Here is a 21,408-nt window from a genome sequence, read left to right on the forward strand (position 1 = left end):
AATATTGGGTGTGAGTTTGTTGAAATTTTAAAATTTCTGTGTTGTATAAAATATGTACAATAACTGTGAAAAACGGGTGCAACGGTGTAATAATAAAAAAACTTAAATCACCAATTCAGAGTTCCTTACCCTATTCGTCTTCTATCCAATTTATTTTTCTTTTTTAAAATAAACTATTTTAAAGTTAATGATTACAGTTAACTCGTTTATTCAAATTACTAAAGCTTCAAGAAATTTCGTTTACAAAAGAAAACCACTAAAACGCCCACCCTTCATTTAACTTTACTTCCTATATTTTCGGTGAGAAGTGGCGCAACAAACTTCCCGGCAACACATCAAAATTCAAGGAACTTTGTAAATATACTTTTATGTTTGAAGTACACTTGATATTTGTTATTCGTATTATGTTTACATTTCATTACGAGGTTATTACGTAAATTAAGTTACTGTGGAAGATCAAAAATATCATTAAGTTAGAAACAAAACAGTGTTTTTGAAATCCGCTTAGAGACATGAAACGCTTCAACATAGGGATATTCAAACTAGCTATGACTGTTAGAAAAAGCGGTAACTATTTAAGCCGTGGAATTCAAAGTCTGGTCTATTTTCTGACGGGTTTGCTTTCAGTAAGAGTCTGACACCTATTGTTATGGCGAACATGCTAGGTCCCAAGTTTACCATGAACATTAACTTTAGTCTTCTTAAAACTACTGTCAATTTTTACGTCCAAGTTTCAAAGTAAACAGTTTTTTGTCGTTGAAAATGGACTTCGAATGGTCGTTGATGGAATGGAATGGGTCGTTTGCTCATTAACAATACAGTCAAAGGGTAGCTAAACCATCTCCAAATACAAGGAAAGTTAGAAGGTAGTATACCTATGTAATATTTACTTACACTCTTATCAGATTTACTTACTTTATGTCCTCTGTAGACTTATCCAAATAAAAAAACCTTACCAGCTATTTATATTTTCCTATATACCTACACCTACAACCATCGTTTAGTCTGTCTGTTTTAGTTCCTGTCTTGTTCCGTAGCATATAATTGTATTTCCTTGTTAAGCAGTCAGTTAACTTTGCTGAACGCGCTCCGATTTATTTAAAACAAAACAAAATGGAAGTTAGTTGACTAGTTTAATATTTCCCGGTTCTTCTACGGAAGATGGTTCTGACATGCTGTTTAAATTGTTTCGAAGATATTTCTGCGGGATTTCTTGAATAGATTGTTTTTGTTTTGATTTTAAAGTTCTATGGACCTAGTTCAGGGAGCGTTGTGATCAATTATTCTTGTAGTACCTTACCTACCTATGCTTCTTTAGATGAAATTAGATTTGATGAGTGTGTTCGAGTGAAGAAAAAAAAACAAAAAATTATGAAATATAGCTTTAATCATTTTCAATAATGTAACTATTTACATTGGACTTAAAACTATAAAAACTGGATTTCTACAGTAAACATTGTAAAAATATACGAAGTACAATTTACAAAATAAAATAAGTGGAATAACGCGACACGGTATAGCAACACAGGTTTAAAAACGAATGATAAATACAAAAGGTTACATTTAACGGTTTTTAATAAACGATTCGTTTCGTTAACGATCCGTTTGTAACCACAGACGGTATTTGTGAACCATTTCATTTGTACAGCCGGTAACATGATTGGTTTTAAAATCATTTATTTAAAAAAAAATCTTTTTTTTAAATAGTACCAATTTGAATACATTTTACATCTATACATAATCTTCATTTTGGTTCGCGCCCGTTTTTAAATGCGTTAATTAAAAACACTAAACAATTACAACATTTCATGTGAATACAACTTTGTCATGTACTTGTTTAACTTAATTAAAATAAAATTAGTCTCTTACTTGGAAAATGCTTGGAACAAAACCTATGAGAAATATTTTCCATTTTGATGAAAAATCTATTTACAGAAGCTGCAACTTTCATAATGTTATTTTAGCTGTTCATTTTACCAACATAGATTATGTTCATAGCTACCAGTAGGCAAGAGAAAAATATTAATTATTTTTACAATAATACATGGTAGGTAGGTGCCTAAACTCAATATACTCTAGTTATTTAAAACCCAAGCATTTTCAAGTAACATACTAAAATAGTATACAATTAAAAAAATAAAAATAAATAGACACATAATAAATGTATGTAAAAATATGCACCAGAACTTTAAGCGACCTTAAAAAGGGTTGTTCCCATTCGTTCCAAAAATCTATTTACTGGAAAAAATCCGAACTTTCAAAGAGTTTTTAAGATCGAAATTATTGGGGCGCATGGGAGCAAACCCTGGAAACATAACATGATATTTAGAGCTACGGATAAGCTAACATATGGTTACAAAACTTTAGGAACTATTTCTCATAATTATGGGTACGCTGGTTGTCATATCAAATTATTGGATAGGCAGATAATTTAAGCCTTTGCAAATACAATATTTCAATTAAGATCGACATTTTGGTACCTATCTATGTTGGAAAATAAAACATTCATAAACCAACGTGAGATTTAGTGATTGTCTAAAGAAAGTCATATTGAGTAAAAATTTCTGGCTATTTACGGAGTTATCTGCCTATCTTCACAGCAAATGTAGTAAACATAATACTACGTAATATACAATTTATTGTGACTCTATTTCTTTTAATTGACGCTTCCTACGAACTTAATTACAGCAAGAAAATATCAAAATATAAGAGGAAATACAATTTGACATTATACATGAAACTTGCTTTCCGTATCATAAAATCAAAATCAATTGAAGTACTAGCAAAATTTATTTGTTGCCTACTTTGGTTTTCCAGCTAGTAAAATCCCAATTAAATATTGGTACACAATTCAATCCTATAAGCGTCATGTATTTTGAAAATGGCAGGCTTGCTTACCAAAATATTGTAGGTTATTAATTTTTTGGCTAAGAAAAAGGCTAGTTCAAGATGTTGCCACCAGGGCAGCGCCACATAGTTAAGGTGACACTGGCAGTTGTGACAGCGCGGGAAAATATACATGACACTGACATAAGTGACAGATGCTGGGTAATATTGTAATGTAGCCTTTTTGTGCAAACCTTTTAAATAATTTCATTGATAGTTCACATTTACTATGCCATCCCTATTTTGTATACGGCTGACGTAATTAGCATGCCAGATTTGAGAATACATGGTAAATTAAATATTAGCAAACAGCTACGGACTAAAAACTAAAATGTAGTTAACTTAGAATGTACGAAGTTAAATATTTTAGTGCTGGCTGACGGGATTTTGTTGAAATATGTTGCACATTTATATGTTAACTAAAATAAAAAAATGTTGTTTTGTGACCTCTTTCGTGATATGATTTTTGTATTTCCATTGTTTTAATGGGTTGAATGAACACAAATGTACTGACTACAAAACAAATATACAGGGCGCATGCAATAAAATATGCTTGGGTTGAGAATAAAATTTGCCTATAGCACCATTAATAAAGTATTCCAAATGTGCAACATACAAAAACAATAAACAAATAGAACATAACAAACACAAAACGCTTATAACAAACTATTGACGTAATCAACAGAGTAAAAGCGAACATTTGCCTCAGTCTTCTATAAAAACTGTGTGAAAATCATTCTAGCAATGTGAGTCGATGCTACTAAGAATGCTTTAAGGAATGTCAAATTATATGTGGTATATAAACAATTTCAAACAAACAAATACAATTGTGGAATGATATAAATAAAGATTTCTCATGTCTAGCTTGTGTAAAAAGAAATTCAAAGTTCAATTACAGTTACTTTCCCCTTTCTTTCACATTTGAATAATGCATGTTGTGGAATAAAATCTTCGAGCACTGATAGAATCGAGCAAGGTAAAGCTAAAAATGATAAAACTTTTAATTCAGTCGATGCGATAGAATAGTGTGAGCTTCAAACTGTTCATATACCACAAAAGCGTGTCAATTTAGAGTAATCAGTCTTGGAAATTGATGAAACAATCGTCGCAGCAGAAACCATCAAACACTTACCATCCATGTCTTAACCAAAGAGTACCACAAATAATAAATACTTAAAATCAAGATGAACGCGACGTCCAATTGCGTTACAATGATTATAATATTAAAATGGTCCATAATTTTACGCGACAAGTAAAAAATCTAGCACAAATGTCTATTTACAGGAGCACCGCGGAAAATTAATTGTAAAAACACGTCTTTTCACTGATATCGTGACGTAGGTCTATCTCCTCTCACTAAAAGCTCATTGGCACTTTGGTTAACCTTTAGTCTAAACTATTACACTTCCGTACCGTCCTCTCCTTCGTCCTCAAACAGTGGTTCGTTGGGGTTTACTTCTGTACTCGGCTTTTTCTTCGGCTTCGGCGGTGGCCGAGGAGGGATCTTACCACTCCTGCCCAAAGTCCCCGACTGGTTCAACGAAGTCTCGTTCTTCTTTGCATCGTCTTTCGATGGTGAAGTCGGCTCCTCCTTGCTATCTACCCTTGGAATCCTTCTAAGCGATCCAGTCTCTGGCTTGCCTCTTCGACTAAGGGTACTACTATCTGACACTTGGGATTGCGCATCGCTTTTATTGTCACTGAAAAGTACTTTCCTGGGCTCAGGTTGTGGGGTCGACGTATTCTTAGCTGTCCAGCTCATTCTCGGGTTCACTGGTTCCTGGGGCCCTGGAGTGGAGAGCTGGTGTGACAGCTGAGAGCTGATGCTGTTTCTATTTGCTTGTTGTGGGACTGGCGAAGGAGCTGGCTCTTGTTCTTCAATAGGTGCGTAATATACTGGATGCAAGTTTGGATACAGTGTCGGGGTAGCTGGCAAGGGTCTGTTTCTCATTGGTGAGAATTGGGGTTCTAAGCCCGTTTTGTTTAGTGATAATACCGAACTACCATCTGCCGTAGTCCTTAGCCCTAGATTATCATACAAGGGTTCCTGTGCTTCAGAACTTGGCAAGATATTTGTGCTTGCTGTACTAGACCAGCTAGGGACTCTGGGTCTTCTCGGGATTGTCACATAGCCTTGCCTAGGGGTTACGACAGGTGGAGTGATAGGCGCTGTGAACGGAGACTGAGAACGGGAGTAAGGCAAGGTTCTGAAGAGATTTTGGTTGGTCATGCCGTAGATTGGAGAGTGTATTGGACTGATTGGGTTAAGCTGTGGTGGTAGCCTGGTGGTGTCTGGAACAGTGGAAGCGTTGCTGGCTGCTGGTGATATCTGCGCAGCTCTGGGAGGGAACGAGAGCAGATCCGGAGGGTAGGCTCGTCCATCAGTGCGGCCGTATTCTACGTTGAGGGCGTCCTGTGATCGTTTAGATGGCTGGTCGAAGTCTAGCGAGCGTTTCTCGTCTTCGTTGTGGGCTGTAACAAAAAATATGAATTAATATAAGTTTATTACAGGATCTAGATAAAATAGATTAAAATTAAGCGGGATTCCGCTTTGATGATCGATAAAACTAACAGTTTTGTGATTTCAATTCTGTATCAGTTAAAACCAACAGTAAAGCTCAAGCTTATCAGAAGGACAAGTGCGGATTACGTTGCTTTATTGGAAAGCTTATCACTTTAAGTGATTGCGACTATCAGTCGGAGTGAATAAACTTTGAAAATACGGGCACGTTGCTATGGAAACTAATAAATGCTTATAATTTTTACGTGTATACTGTTTCCAAATTACGAGCTGGAATTTATAAAAAACTAAAGACGGTAATCCTTACCAAAAACAGAATCATTGTCCAGCAATGTTTTGTTAAGTTCAGACATCTCGGTCGCTCCGCTGGTGATCGATGGAGGCACGTCGTATCGTCTCGGCGGCTTGGTCACTGGGTTTACAGCCGTGATTAAGCTCTTCTCCATCTCAGGAATCACAGACCCCTCAATCAACGCTTCCCCATTAGAATTCTCAGCTTTCTTCTTGTCGGAACCACGTCGTCTACAGCAGCAGTAGCAGAGAATCACCAAGATTATCAACAAGATTGCTGCGGTGCAAGACACGCCAATAAGCACTGGCATCATGTTATTGTCCATTCCTTGGGGAACAACTCCACTTTCAGGGAAGGTATGTGCTACAGCTAAAGTGAGACTCCTTTCTTCAACACCGCCTGCATTTTTCGCAACACATAAATAATCTCCATTGTCAGTGCTACCAAGATCTACAATAGTTAGGTTAACCCATTTAGCATTGTCTGTACTTTCCTGTTTGATGTAGTATTTGCGCTCTCCTTGGAATCTATATTCACTGTCTATGATTTGTGCGTTGAGTACCCAGTTTACCTCAGGTGACGGGTTACCGTTGACTAGACATGAGAGAGTTATGTTAGTATCTGATGTTCGAATAGTAGTGCTGACAGATGGGTATACGATGCTCGGTTTGCAAGCAAAATCTTTTGAGTCTAGGTCTTTCCAGAGTCTTCCATTTACTTTAGGAGGCTCTACACAAGATATGGGAGATGTGTAGAAGTTTTTGCTGATAACCCAGTTTCTAAAGGGTTGTAGGTAGCAGTCGCATCGCCACGGGTTGTCGTGTACGTCTAAATTTGATAGTGAAGTCAGTGCACTTAATGTATCAATTTTGAGATACTCCAATTTATTACCATCCAACCTAAGGATGTTTAATTTGGGCACGTTCATGAACGTCTTCATTCCAACTTGTACAATTCTGTTGTTGCTTAAATCTACTTTCTGTAGGAACGGTAAGTTGTTGAAGAGCCCGTCTTCTAACTTTTCTATGCGATTGTCGTTTAGTAAGATCCATCTTATCTTAGCAGTCTCCTTAAATGTGTCGGCATGTAAAGTCTTCAAGTCATTCTTCGATAGATCGAGTTCTATCATGATAGCGAGTCCACTTAGACCGTTTCTCTGGATGGTTATTAGTTTACACTCTCTTAGGATGAGTTTCTTTAAGTTTATTAGGCCGACATCTTGAAAGGCGTGTCTTGTCACCTCATACAGCTCATTTCCCGTAAGGTCGAGGTTTTGTATCTCTGAGCTGAGGTTTCTAGGAATAGCATCTAGATGTGAATGTGAGCAGTCTGCTTGTTTGTTCCCGCTTGCCCACACGCATTTGCACTCTTCTGGGCAGTTGGTTGTGAAGTCTGCTGCTGCTGTGGCGAGGAAGATGCTTAGTAGCATCCAAACTTTCTTCTCCATTTTGAGGTCATGTGCTTTTGAACCTGTAACAAATAGAAAGGCGTATTAATGTTTGTTTGGTATTGTGGCTGGATTTAGAAGACGTTTGAGCACGTTCGGTAGCTTTAATGGCAACATTACAAATACTAACGCTACCGTTTTATGTATCAAGAGTTTGTACACTCATTACTAGTGTGAAATGTTTTGTTTGACCTCTCGAGGAAATCGATTTTGGTATCACAAATATAGCTGCTGCTAAATGCTATGAGAAAGGCGAAAATATAGTAATTGGATATTAAAAACCATTTACCGCTACTAAAACAAGTAAAAATCAGATATTCGAGCAGAATTTTTATCGATGTTATATTTTTCGATATTAGTTAAAAGCCAATTAATGCTGAACTCTTTGTTTGAACGTAAAATTGTGTTGCTTCAACAAAATTTGATGGAATATATTCTGTTTGTATAAAGGTTACATTTCAGGCTATTATTTTTAATGATATACATACGTATGGAACGAAATCTTTCTGCTATGTTATATTATTCGTAATTGTGTGTTATTCTAGGTCATGAGTATTACCCGTTAGCAGATGGAATATTTCCACATGTATGGCATTATTATATTTAATATTATGTTGTTTCTCATATAGCTTAGTCACCCCTGGGTCTCGTGATGGCCAGTAGGGATATTACTCTTGATGCTTATTTTTAACATCATTTTACGTAATGGGGGCTACCGTTTTTTGTTTCACCAGATGGCGCAACTGTAGCGTGAGGTCTAAAACTATGGCAATCAAAGTTCGTATTATGAGCGCTAAAACTTAAATCTAGATTAGATGATTATATTAGATCATATGTAATACAATAGAACTATAGTGTGAACGTATTGGCGATGCCACAGTGTTGCGCAGTGCCGTTTTGCTCGAAAAAGAAATGTAAACATAGGTTTCCGAAAGATTAAAGAGTGTCAATGCAGTGACATTTATAGAACCCTGATCTGTATTTGCCATAATTAATCTAAATATTGTTAAATATTCATAATATTAATTTAATTAGAAATATAAACCCTCGCGCGTAAACAAACAGTGGCATTTGACGTTTCGAAGACCTCACGCTACACTAGCGCCTCTAGCGGCGATTTCATACGCGGTAGCCCTCATTATTGTAACATCATTGTTGCCTGCCGAGTTAATGGACGAGTCCTTATTCCAACCTACAACCATGAGTGTCCGAATACTTTGAAGATAACAATTATTTACATGTATGTGAGTAAACCACTTTATGTAGATACTCAAAAACAACCTGCAGTTATTTTTTCCAAGTCATATTCAAGCGTTAAAGCATAACAAGAAAATTTACTATCCCATTAATAACAATAGTTTATATTAAACAAAATTGACGATAATGGCCGGCAAAATATGGGGAATGAAACTGAAAAAATTAAGATTTATAACTCAATAAGGCTTCGAAAGATTTATTGGAGTCGAGTCTCGTTAGAGCGACAATTTGGACTCGCGATAATTACAGCGAAGTAAGGGCGCGCATAAACTGCCAGCAATTTGGACGTAAGTGCGTTCCACAGTGTGATCTGTACCTTATGTTTCTTTAGTTCACGTGGTACAAGTGAGAAGGAGGAGCGATTTTGATGCTTATGATCTGGGCTCTATGTATATGTAACACAGTGTTACCAATTCAGCTGTAACTTTTTAGATTGGAATTCGACCCCAACTGGGAAAAGGCTAGGTGGATGACTGATGATATGGGCTGAAAAGATTATTGGGTCCGGAAAATGATACATATTTAGAACAAGTTTGTAACTGCGATTCAAATCCATTTAATAGTTTTTGCATAAAAGAGTAACAAGCATATAGACAGACATGAAAGAGTAACATACATCCTTGGAAACTTTAATTGAAACTTGACTGTATTTCATATGTGTCGCTTACACCACTCAAATCGCTCTCCGCTCCTAACTTAATCTCCTTAAAACAGTGCTCCAAAACGCCTGAATGTTGAAGCACAGTAAAACTGCCATCTCTTTCTTATGTACAAGTGATATTGCTCTGCTGTGCCCGCGATTTATATGCGTGAAGATACGACAGACGCCGTCAAACGGTAAATGTGTGTTTTAACTTTAACTTTGAAATTGTAACTTTTTTGGCTGCTATAAAGGTTTGAAAGTTGATTGTTTTCTTTTGAGGAAGATGTTGTAAGTGACTATGTGCATGAACAGTAGGAAATAGTCATGAAATAGTAGTATTGTATAAAATGTGTGGTAAGTTATTAAATTCTGTTCACTAGTTTCAGTTCACTGACAACGTAAACGTCTGTTTCTTTAAAACAACTATTTACTATGAATTGTAATATACAGTAAACAATGGTTTTGAAAGTTATATGACCATAACTTGTTTACAACAAGTAAACATTATCTTCAGCTGCATTTTCCAACGTACTAAGTAAAAAAGTGGGTACTGGACAATGCATTTAGACTTAAACAGCCTTACAACAAAAGCTAAAACATTTGTTGAGCATCTGTAATTTTTTCATTGTTGAATCTGAATTTTTTTAGACAAATGTTCAACAGACGTTTAAAAGTTTTTGTGGCACGAGGGATAATGACGAATTTTTAAAGGGTTTTTGAATGATAACATAAACTTTATACTGGACAGACATCTTACATTTTACAACACTACGGATTGAACGCCTGACATTTAATTTCAAAACCAGACAGAAAACATTTATCTTATTCATGCTACATAGACTTTACTACAAACATAAAAGCAATATGCTACATATTTTATTTTTAATTTTGCTCTTAGTATAGTGTAATTTGTTAAAATATATCATTGAATAGAGGAGATATAAAACATAATTGCGATAGGTCATTGACTTAGGTTAATTCTTAAGTATGAATAAATATAAGTACTATAAGTTTTGACAACTGAAATCATACTGTTATGTACATAACTTCTGAAAACACTTCTGCAGACCATATTAAGGTTATAAGCACATTTTATTCGCGTATGCATAAATATTTAATACAAGACGCGAGTGTAAAAGCAAGGTAATTTAATATGGTTGATATTAAGACCATAAAATGCTCTGAAAGCTACGACTTCGCCTAACACACAGTAACATTGATTTGGCTTTAACATTTATTTGGCTTATATTTCAAGCTTAACACCTACATACAAGATTATCCCTGAAATCATCATCCTCCGAGCCTTTTCCCAATCATGTTGGGGTCAGCTTCCAGTCTAACCGGATTCAGCTGAGTACCAGTGCTTTACAAGAAGCGACTGCCTATCTGACCTCCTCGACCCAGTTACCCGGGCAACCCGATACCTCTTGGTTGGACTGGCGTCAGACTTACTGGCTTCTGATTATCCCTGACAACGGAACTATAATCATAGAATCCAATAAATTCATATTTTAATGAGCCCAATGATATAAATTCACTATCTAACCCTATAAAGTTCAATATATCTCGTAAGTACCAGTATACATGGTACAAAGAGCCAGTGTGTTAACCCTACAATGGACAGTGCCGTCAATGAGGGCCTGTTGTACCGGGGTTACGCTTTTATTGACCTAGCCCGAGTTATTTACGGGTTAGGTGACGTAAGAATACTGTGGATACGGTGGAGTAAGTTTTAGAATTAGATTTGTATTGTGTTCTGGTTTGATTGCGGTTTTATAGTTTAATTGAATGGTGAATGGATTATGAATGGTTATCAACCCATTGCGCGAGATACTATTGATTTTGTAATGTAACGGTAGTAAACTTTTATACTGGCGATTAGCTGTTTTTGCAAACTGACATAAGTAATTACGGCAGTGGAAAGACCATTTAAAAATGATAGTACTTTTTCTTGCTAACTTCATCATTCACTTAGTCTATTGGTAAAAATACTGGAAACACAGTGCAGTCGAAAAAAATATACTACGTGAAAGAGAGAAAGTTCTGTTCTTATCCACACAAATCTCCCATCTGTCTGATTGCCCCCACATTTAAGCAAGCGTGTATGTTAAATGAATCAATTCTAACTCGTTAGTGTTCGCTGCATACCATCGCATCATGAGCTCTTGCCATATTTTTTATTAAACCTTAAGGGACACTGAAACTTTATTTGATTAATCATCATCATCTTCGTAGACCTTTGCCAATTACGTTTTGGTCGCCATCCAGTCCAACGGGATCCAGTTGAATACCAAGGTAATATTTGGTGCATTATTTCGATACCAGTATAATGTATGGTTCATTTCGATAACATTTTGAAAGTTTCTTTCTTTCTATTTGATCTACCAAAGATACAGTTATTAAAAGAACCCTGTCTCAACACCTCGCAATTTGTACCAGCTCATGGGCTTTCTATGACAGCAAAACAAACTAACAAAGCATTCGTATTTACCCTGTTAGTTATATTAAAATAAAATAGCACACAATATAAAAAAAAAATCATTTACATTAAATCCGCTGACAGTCCACGCGACATTTACCCAACTCAGCAAAACCCAAAAAAAAATTGCTGATGCTGTCCCCCTACCTATATCTTGCCAGACATGTGGTTCCTTACAGTTTCGTAGTACTACATAACATGAGGCCCACTGGTTCCAGAGGGTGGTGATGGCAATGTGCCAGGGAGAAACCCGACTTACTTACGTAGGAAATTCAGGAAACTAAAGTTTAGAGAAAGTTTAAGTAAATGAGTTCAATTTGGTTTTATATTTAGAGAAAATTATTTGGTTGTGTTTGAAATTCAGGAGTGTTCAAGTCGTATCGACATATAAAAATTGAATTATTTCATGAGCGAATTATAATTAGACCATTTTAAGCTTACAACGTTCCGAACATTCAACTAAACAATAAAACGGTTAAATAAAGAAGAAATTCAGTTTGCATTGTACTTCAAAAATGCAAAAAGGCAATACGAAAGGCATTGTGCCATAGAACAAGAAATATCATAAAAGCGACACTCGATCTAATTGTTTATGAAAAATATGAAGTAGATAAAGTATAACGAGTATAATCAGAATTATTGCGAACCCAGATATTGATAAACTATTTGATTTACTGCTGTTTCTATTCATAAATGAATTTTCAAAATCGGTTTTGTAGATACCTACAACGTCAGAAATCTGCTATATACCTTCTGGGGAACGTGTCTACTCTAAACTATTCCTTATTCTATATCACAATAAAATTAAACGTAAATAAAGCAGCTAACCCACCGCAGCGATCGATTCTCTCGATAGCCCTGTTAAATTGCAGCGGTATACAATATTATTAACCGCGGCAGACGGAGTCACAAGTGCTACTTCAATGGACCGGCTACCTATTTTCAAGATCGAACTTTGGTTTGCTTCGAGTGCTAAATTAAATCGTGGGTTTAGTAAAGTAGCAGGTATTATTAAAATCAAGCTTCGTCTTTTCAATACCCGTAACAACAGCCAAATAAATCAAAATGACAGGATTCAGAAATTGAACGTGCCTTCCGAAAAACAAACGTTATAGTTTAGCTAGATAGCATTGGGTTACCCGGGTCACTGGGTTGAGGAGGTCAGATAGGCAGTCGCTTCTAGACCCCAACATAGTTGGGAAAAAGGCTCGGGAGATGATGATAGTCTAGACGTTTAGAATAAAATAAAAACCCTCCTAGCTCAAAAGTAACCAGAATTTACAGTAGTTAAATTTCTTTGTGCTCATTTAGCCTCATTTTAAGCAATATTTAAAATTTATATTTTTCAGTCTCGGAACTTCAAGTCCTTTGCCTAACTTCAAAGTCGATTACAAAACAAAAGATATTTAAGTAAATAATACAAAGTTAAACTATAAACAAAGCTTTAAGTTTTAAACTATAAACTAGTTAAAATTGCTAAACTAAATTAACACGATCCTGTACTGTGCAGTTATCAGACTATTGCAAAATATTGTTAAGACGTTTAACATCAGATAGGAAGTCGTTAAGGATTGCATACAAACTGTTCACAGTATTATCAATTTGTATGGTATTCGAATTTTCTTTTCTCAAAGATAATTTTATTGTCTAACAATTGGAATAGCAGTTAGTGTCTATACGTTTTTCTATCTGTTTTTTTATTAAGCCATCATTGAAACTCAATTTATTCAAATTAGGCTGATAAATCAGCACTTTGAGAACGTCAAAGCTAAAACGCATTGCCAAACCGTTTTAAATCCATTTAGATAAAGTTAGCTTTATATAAAATCTTTGTTATTACAGGAATAGGATTTATTTGGATTGTCCTTTTTTGTAGGTATCATCATGGTAAATAATATGAAATAATAAGATTTTGAAACGGTCTCCGAAACTAATTTAAGAAAAGCATGTTTCTTTCTCAAAACAAAATGGCATAATATTACCCAACTTCAAACTACACTATTGCTATTTCTTCTGCATTTCCTCTGCAGTCTAATTTGCAATATAAAAGCTAATAGTCCAATGAAACATTAACAGTTTCCGATCTACTGGCCCGTTCTGTATCTTATCATTAAATATAACTGCCAATGAGAACTCGTTAAGAACACTTGATATTGTAAATGATAATTTTATATCGGATGGCCGCCATTTTGTTATGTGATGTCATGAGCACTGGGGGTTAGTAGGTTGAGTAGAATATGCAAAATAAAACTTTAGTTATATATTTTTTTTAAGACAATGGGTTTTATTATAGATATTTAATTCTTACTGGGTTCCTTATGGTCTACCTACTTTCCGTGGGAACTAAATAATGATGAGGTATTTAGCACTGAAAGAATTTTTCAATGCGGTTCAGTTTTTACTGAGAATATAAGCGCGGTTAACAAACGTTTCAGCCTTACAACATTACAAGGATAGTTGTATCACTATTATCGCCACAGATCAATTCTAATTTTGTCTATATTATATTTTTATATGCTGTCTCCTAAATATTAAGTTTATTTATTTTTTAGAGAAGCTGTTAAAAATAAAAAATCTAGTATATATATACTCATAGCTTTTGCCCGCAACTTCGTTCGCGTGGAATAGTGACTACCAGCAGATTTTTGATTTGACCAATAGATGGCGCTATATGTCCGGAATAATTTTATTTTTATTTTTTTTGTAATAAAAACTATCCTATGTCCTTTCTCAAGTTTCAAACTATGTCTGTACCAAATTTCACACAAATCGGTTCAGTAGTTTAAGCGTGAAGAAAAGACAGACAGACAGACAGACAGACAGAAAGACAGACAGACAGACAGACAGAGTTACTTTCGCATTTATAATATTAGTTTGGATAAGTAGAATACAACCAAATTCACTAACATAAGCTTGTATCGTTCGATATACAACAAAACAAGTGATTTCTAAATCAACCCTCTGTACCCACATGTTCGGCTGTCGGAAACAGGGATATAACTCAGTCCTGTGACATCACTTGCATTGTGGTGACGTAAATACTGAACTGTCACATGGCTGTCACATCCTATCTGCTTAACTGAGGAGAAAATACCAATTAACTTGGTGAAGACTTCTTTGGATAAAGGGGGTGAATGTTAAGATTTGTACTGAAAAAGGTTGTTTCTTTGTCATTGAAAGAAAGAAAATGAGTTTTATTGCGCAAAATATGAGACGCATAAATGCCCTTAACAAAATGAGCATAACACAGAAAAAAATATAAATGGTTTATTCGGCTATTTTGAAGTTTCAAACATATTTTGGATAGAAGTGACTTGGTATACTTTCCCCGCCGTATTCCATTTATTTTATATTATTCGAATTAGTTGTCACGCTTGGTCAAAAGTAGCCTATATTTGAAACTGACGTTCAAGTCTGCCAAATTAAATCTACATATCCATAATAATCTCTAAATAATCCGTTCAATAGTTTATGTGATTTATTGTTCAATTATAATCCACTCAAAAATTTTTCTTAATTATAAAATTATTAACGCTGGATCCAGGTCGCCTCCAACAGGATCCTCCTCCTCCAATCTGTGGAGATCTAAGGGTGAGGCCTATGTTCAGCAGTGGACGTCCTATGGCTTAGATGATGATGATGATGAAATTAATGATATGTCACAATAGTCTAATAGACTATTTAAATCTCCAAAAATAATTTATGTATTATTACAAACTGTATTTTGATCAAATCGAGATCATATTCATTTATATTTCACTTCAGCAGAAGTTCCGTCTCTCTTTTGTTTCTCTTTAGCCATTCAAGTATTCACCAACGATATACTTTCAGTAGAGTTGCATACTTCTAGGAATGAGGAATCCGAGGAATTGTTGTAGTATGAATATTGGAATACAAAGAAATCTTTGATTGTTGAAGAGACAATTATTGTTTGAAACTGGATGTTTGAGATCTATTATTTTGTGGTTATTTATACGTAGAATAGAGAATTTAGTACTTTTGGGGACTGTTTCAGGAGATTTTGTTGTTTTCAGAATTTCGGCTGTTGCAACAAAAGCTGAGTTACGAAAACTTCAATTGTGTGCCATTTGTAATCGGCTCTTAAACAAGAGTAGCTCTCATATTTAACGTACTTTGTCCTCGAATCTAATAAAACAATATTTCGGCCACATCTGGGCACTATTACCAGCAATTCTAGCAAAAATAACAAAACTACCCTTACAGAAAGAACAAGAACTAAGTTGTAGGGAATTATAACAAAAACGATGGAATCGAAGGCGGAAACTTTACTAACTGTTTCATAAATATTCTATTAGTTGGGCGAAATCGTACTTACAGTACTGTATTATAAGAGAACACTGGGATTATTTCTCTATTCTTAGCGTAAGTTCCAAGTTGAACAGCGAATCTATTAATGGTAATTATCACAATTTATACGCTTTACTATATACTTTCTAAGTATATCTTAGACACCGATGACTGTGTTTCGGATGGAACATTAAGCTGTAAGTCCCGGCTGTCATTGAACATCCTTGGCAGTCGTTACGGGTTGTCAGAAGCCAGTAAGTCTGACACCAGTCTAACCAAGTAGTATTGGGTTGCCCGGGTAACTGGGTTGAGGTGGTCAGATAGGGCAGCCGCTTCTTGTAAAGAACTGGTACTCAGCTACATCCGGTTAGACTGGAAGCCGACCTCAACGTAGTTGGGAAAAAGGCTCGGAGGATGATCACAAATTATACGCTTTAGCTATATTCATTTTGGCAGTCAAATAATTTTATCATCCTAGGTTGAAAGTTTAGCAGTTAGATAAAAAAGTTTATTATATGGCCGTTACTTTTTTTGTGTCTTAATCATTTTTTTCTAGTTTTCCGCAACGGATGATACTGGTAGCAACTATGAAATATTTCTGTTTCACTCTGAATGGCAACACTCTCACACTTACATAGCAACATATACCTATCGCCACGCATCAGAACGTCAAGCGTGATAGAGTGTAATCCAGCATCCCGACAACATTTTTCATATAACTCCTATACAATAATCCTCTAAAAAAAAAATGAAAACAAAAGGCATATTTTACGATTCCGTATTTATAAAGCAACCTTTTCGAACCAATTCACGCCTGAGGGTACCCGGTCATGGTTTACGTCCATTAACTAAATCCCCTTTGTTTAAACTGGTATTAATCAGCCTGTTTGTCTGTCTGTCATGGGCATGGTGGTTGTGAGATTGCAGAAATGGGATTATAATATTACGCATTATGTTTATCAGATTTATTTAGAACTAGCTGTTACCCGTTGTTCGGCCCATGTCCCGGGCGGATATCTTTCCATTACGGGATAAAAAGTATCAAATTATCCTCTAGGCCCCTAGGGTCTAGAAATTAAGAAAGTCCGGACTGTGAACATAGATAGCTTAGACTCTAGACTATCTATGTACACACTACTGTATCTATGTCTCTCTATGTACAACCCTTTTTAATTGGTTCAGTAGTTTTAGTGTGAAAGGCAATAGACAGAGTTACGTTTACATTACCTAACTGAGGACTAGTGTGAGGACGAATGAAATCAGAAACACCTCCTTTATTTCACTAGCTATTTTAACTTTCAGCACACCACAAAATCCACTACAAACGCAAATCCACATGAAAACCATTGAATCGCCATCGGAATGACTTCCAATTTCCCCGTTGACGCGTCAATGTAAATCTGGCGCGTTGGGCGTAATGTTCGCGTTATCGAGTCTACGCGAGTGAACGCACAGGTGCGCTTGCTATATGTCGATGATTTTGTTTGAGGGTATATTACTGGTTTCATCTAAGTATTTTTTACTTTAATAATTGTTCACCATTAATGTTTCATTGATCATTTTGTGATGTAAGGTTAGCACGGGACGTCTGCCGGGGCTGCGGGATTTATCGAAAGAGTTACCGCGGCCCTGGTACATAAAAAGCCTACGACGGAATCAAACTAGGCTAAAATTATCACTTTTTAAACATCAAAAAAATTACAAAGAGCCTTCAAAACGCCCGCCCATTCCACTTTACACACTCATTATCATAATATCACATTGCCAAGAAATCAACTGCCAATATACTCATTACTGACCATAATAACCAACATAACGACTTATAAAACTTCAATAAAACAAGAAAGAAACATTTCCACAATAAACAGTAATATAAGCAGGTAAACTACTCTGAAACATCTGTCAGTGAACATCCTTGGCAGTCGTTACGGGTAGTGTCAGAAGCCAGTAAGTCTGACACCAGTCTAACCAAGGGGTATCGGGTTGCCCGGGTTACTGGGTTGAGGAGGTCAGATAGGCAGTCGCTTCTTGTAAAGCACTGGTACTCAGCTGAATCCGGTTAGACTGGAAGCCGACCCCAACGTGATTGGGAAAAGGCTCGGAGGATGAGGATGGAGGATGAAACTACTCTGAAACATAACTCAGTCTAGAACAAAATTATCGCCCTATTACCGTAGTTTGTTTTGTGGTCGCCGAGCCTATTACCATAAAATAAACAGCCCTTATCTGAGGGTTGAGAGACATCACAAAGATGGTAATGAAGAAAGATATTTTTCTTTTTGAGTGTTTTGAAAATTAATGTACCTAAGTGATAATAGATATTTTCTAGAGACACTATTATGATGAACTTTTCCAGGCTAAATAAATATGATTTTTATGTACGAAAGGTACCACAACTGAATCTTTAAATTATATGAATACGCATTTTTACAGTAAACTTTCATCAAAATCTGCAATTGCAATTTTTCTGTGAAACAGTACCAACAAATTATTTTCACGTTTTTTACGCATTCAATAATTTTAGACATATGATATGAACTTGCTATTCACAAGAAATATTTTTAATTGTTGCATCAAAAAAAAATTGTCGTGTACATTTAAATGAATGAAAGGCCATGTAATTAGCTTAAACATAACCAAACACACTAAAACAGACCTCTTAAACATTTCTACAACTATCTTCACTACTTTTCCTCCCATACCCACAAGATAAAGAGGCGTCTCCGACTGCCACAATTCCCGCAAAATGGGGTTCTCGCAAGAACAAGCTTACAGGATCGGCCTCCCAAATAGATAAACATAGTATTTTTACGCGGATTCACTCGCTCTATTGAGTCGGCTGAAGGGTTTTGGGCGTTCCTACGTCAATCAAACGCTTGGCTACGATAGAGGAGGTTGAGGAAAATGGTACAATGACGTAGTAAAATGTATGTTTGATTTTTATCAGTTTCTGTGGGAAGAAAAGGGATTTGGCTAAGTTATCTTTGTATTAAGAGTTGCTAACAACTCTACTCAACAAAAGTAACACCTAAGTGTTACTTTTGAATATTCAATGATCTATTTGCAAAAAACACACCTAGATTTTTACAAAGGCTTCCTAAAGAAACTGCTACTTACACCCGAATGAAAAGTACCCAATATGTTGCACTGTTTTATAAGGAATATTATTGTGAAATTTCGTCATAATCCGCTCAACCGTTCGCGCGTGAACTTGTTACAAACACATACTCACAAACTGTCACCTTTATAATATTAATGTGATATCAACCCGGTTTTAACAAAATTAAGCTTTTTCAGTACGTGGGTGGTAATTATATAGAAATGGCAACACAATTTTAAATTACATTTTTGGTAAAGGTCACATCTATTTTGTTTCCCATTGAAATTATATGGTGGACACAAAATAGGTAGCCTAAATACCATGAACTTTGGTATACAGTTAAAATAACTTACCTGACAATAAAAGTTCTCAAAAACCTATTTAATTGTAGGAATAGAAATGTACCTACTATTATTTTCTACATGATCGCCTTCGTACAATTGTATGTTCACAATACCATTTTCAAGATATGAGCTTACAGCGATTTGATCCACACAGCAATCTCTACAAAATTGGTTATTAAAAACTTTTACGTACAAACACTGTTAGCGAGCGGTTGTATCGGAAAATTTTATCTAAAGAATATCAGTTTATTTTAGAAAATCACAAACCACGTTATAAATAGTCCATTCTATTTCGTCTTCAATAAATTGAAACATAATTGCTTTTCAATATTCAAGTTTGGTATTAATATTTGGATATTAATAGCCATAAAATGACGATGAATCCTTAAGTTAAATAAAATATCTTTAAATAAAAGCGTACGGAAATTTCCAAAAAGGTGAATGAGGACAATTCAGAGAATATTGTCATATTGGAGGATATTTCTATAAATCCATATTTGGAGATTTTTCCGTGAGGTCTTTAGTTGTGTGTGTCTTGATGAGGTAGACCTTCTCTTATAGACTGATATTTCTAGAAATTATTCATCGTTACCAAAGCCTTGCTATATCAGCCAGTCACGTTTACTCAGGTCTCACGTTAACTGTAGATTCAGCTTACGTTAATAAGGCCCCATCAACTCATAGCCTACTTAAATTCCAAAAGTTGTCCAAAAGCTGATTCATCTAATATTCGTAAAACAATATATAAAAACCCCTCGTAAAATTCCAGATATTTACATTTTCCTTTAAAACGTACAATATATTTAGCAATTTTTTGGAAAAAAACTTGACAGATCCCAATAAATTGTACGTTTCCTGTTTAAGATGCAGCTTAAATCCTTTGTTAAATTTCATCTCTTTTAAGTAAACGAATCCACAAAAATGTACTGCTGCCATAAAATTCGTGACAAAAACTTGGAAGGGAGCCTAATGACATTGCTGAAACTATTACAAGCTTTCTGCTTACCCTCTAATTACTGAAAGCTACATGAATGAATAGTGTTCAAACGGCCGTGGACGTTGTTGATTAGTTGGTTTCTGATTTTCGTGGCTGTAACAATGAGTTACCAGAATAATTTTCGTTTTGCAATGATTTTGTGTGTGTTTTGACCTGAGTTTGTCGATTTGTGTATTTTAATGTTAATCAGTTTTAATTTGCAGATAAAAACTTGAGCCTATTTTCAGGTGATGCTTGAGAAAAAACAATTACATACCGGTATGCAAAAGAATAACACAAACAATTATAAAGTGTTCAAATTAACAGTCCGAGATTTTTTTCATAAATTAAACCCCAAGTACTCATAACATAGATTTAATTTTAAAGATTAGTCAGACAATGTAACCTAAATTCAAAACAGACTTAATTTTAATTATGTCTAACCCTCAACCTGTCTGAAAAGGCTGAAAATTGTAACATTCTCCGAGGTGTTTCAGTTTTCAGTAGGCTGAGAACAATCAACCTTAAGGGCCTTGGGGAAATCTTGGGATCTTTAAAAAGTAATGATAGGGTGATTTCTCATGGTATTCTTTGTTTGCTATAAAGGTTGGTTTGTATAAAAAAATAAGAATTTAAATATGAAACGATACTAAAAAACATTAGAACAGATGTGTGAAAAAAAATTTAGTAAAAGCAAAGACTAGACTTAAGTGGATGGCTCAAAAATCAGTTTGCTTTATACAAGTACTTACTTCAGAATGCAGCTAAAACTACGGGGAATATAGTAAGTTTTCAACAAGTAAAAAATATAGTAACCGGTTAACTAGTAATTTAAAAATGTTACTCCAAAACCCTATAAACAATCTCATGTAACTCGCAATTCACGCAAAAAAAATGCACGCTCAAATTAGGCTTCGTTAGTTCGACACAAAAACACTTTTTTTGAGCAATTTCATTTCTTTATTGCGAACATTTACAAGTAAATTATCATGTTTTGGGTCCGCTGGTGTCGGATGCGTACCGAAGTACCCAATAGCGGATATCGGAAAGTCGTCAGGGCAGAATCGTGATCATTAATTGGGAGGTACCCCTGTTAGGGCACGTTCCCATTTTGTCATGACATCAGTCAGAGAGCCGTGCTATTTAAACTTTATG

At 35.4% G+C, this 21,408-nt stretch overlaps 2 protein-coding genes across 3 annotated transcripts in view; one reads left to right on the top strand and one right to left on the bottom strand.

Moving 5' to 3' along the window:
* Positions 1 to 21,408, top strand: part of LOC135118175 (uncharacterized) — a 57,932-nt gene that overhangs the window by 30,721 nt on the left and 5,803 nt on the right. The gene's annotated exons all lie outside the window — the stretch shown is intronic.
* Positions 1,370 to 21,408, bottom strand: part of LOC110373547 (uncharacterized) — a 248,659-nt gene continuing 228,620 nt past the window's right edge. For both annotated transcript variants that reach the window (XM_064039424.1, XM_064039423.1), the window contains exons 4-5: positions 5,715 to 7,169; positions 1,370 to 5,358 (exon numbers count right to left, since the gene is read on the bottom strand). In XM_064039424.1, coding sequence (XP_063895494.1) covers positions 4,286 to 5,358; positions 5,715 to 7,146 — 2,505 coding nt within the window. In that variant the 5' untranslated portion in view covers positions 7,147 to 7,169 and the 3' untranslated portion in view covers positions 1,370 to 4,285. The remainder of the gene's footprint in view (positions 5,359 to 5,714; positions 7,170 to 21,408) is intronic.

This window comes from Helicoverpa armigera, chromosome 19 (genome assembly GCF_030705265.1).
Source record: "Helicoverpa armigera isolate CAAS_96S chromosome 19, ASM3070526v1, whole genome shotgun sequence".
NCBI lineage: Eukaryota > Metazoa > Arthropoda > Insecta > Lepidoptera > Noctuidae > Helicoverpa > Helicoverpa armigera.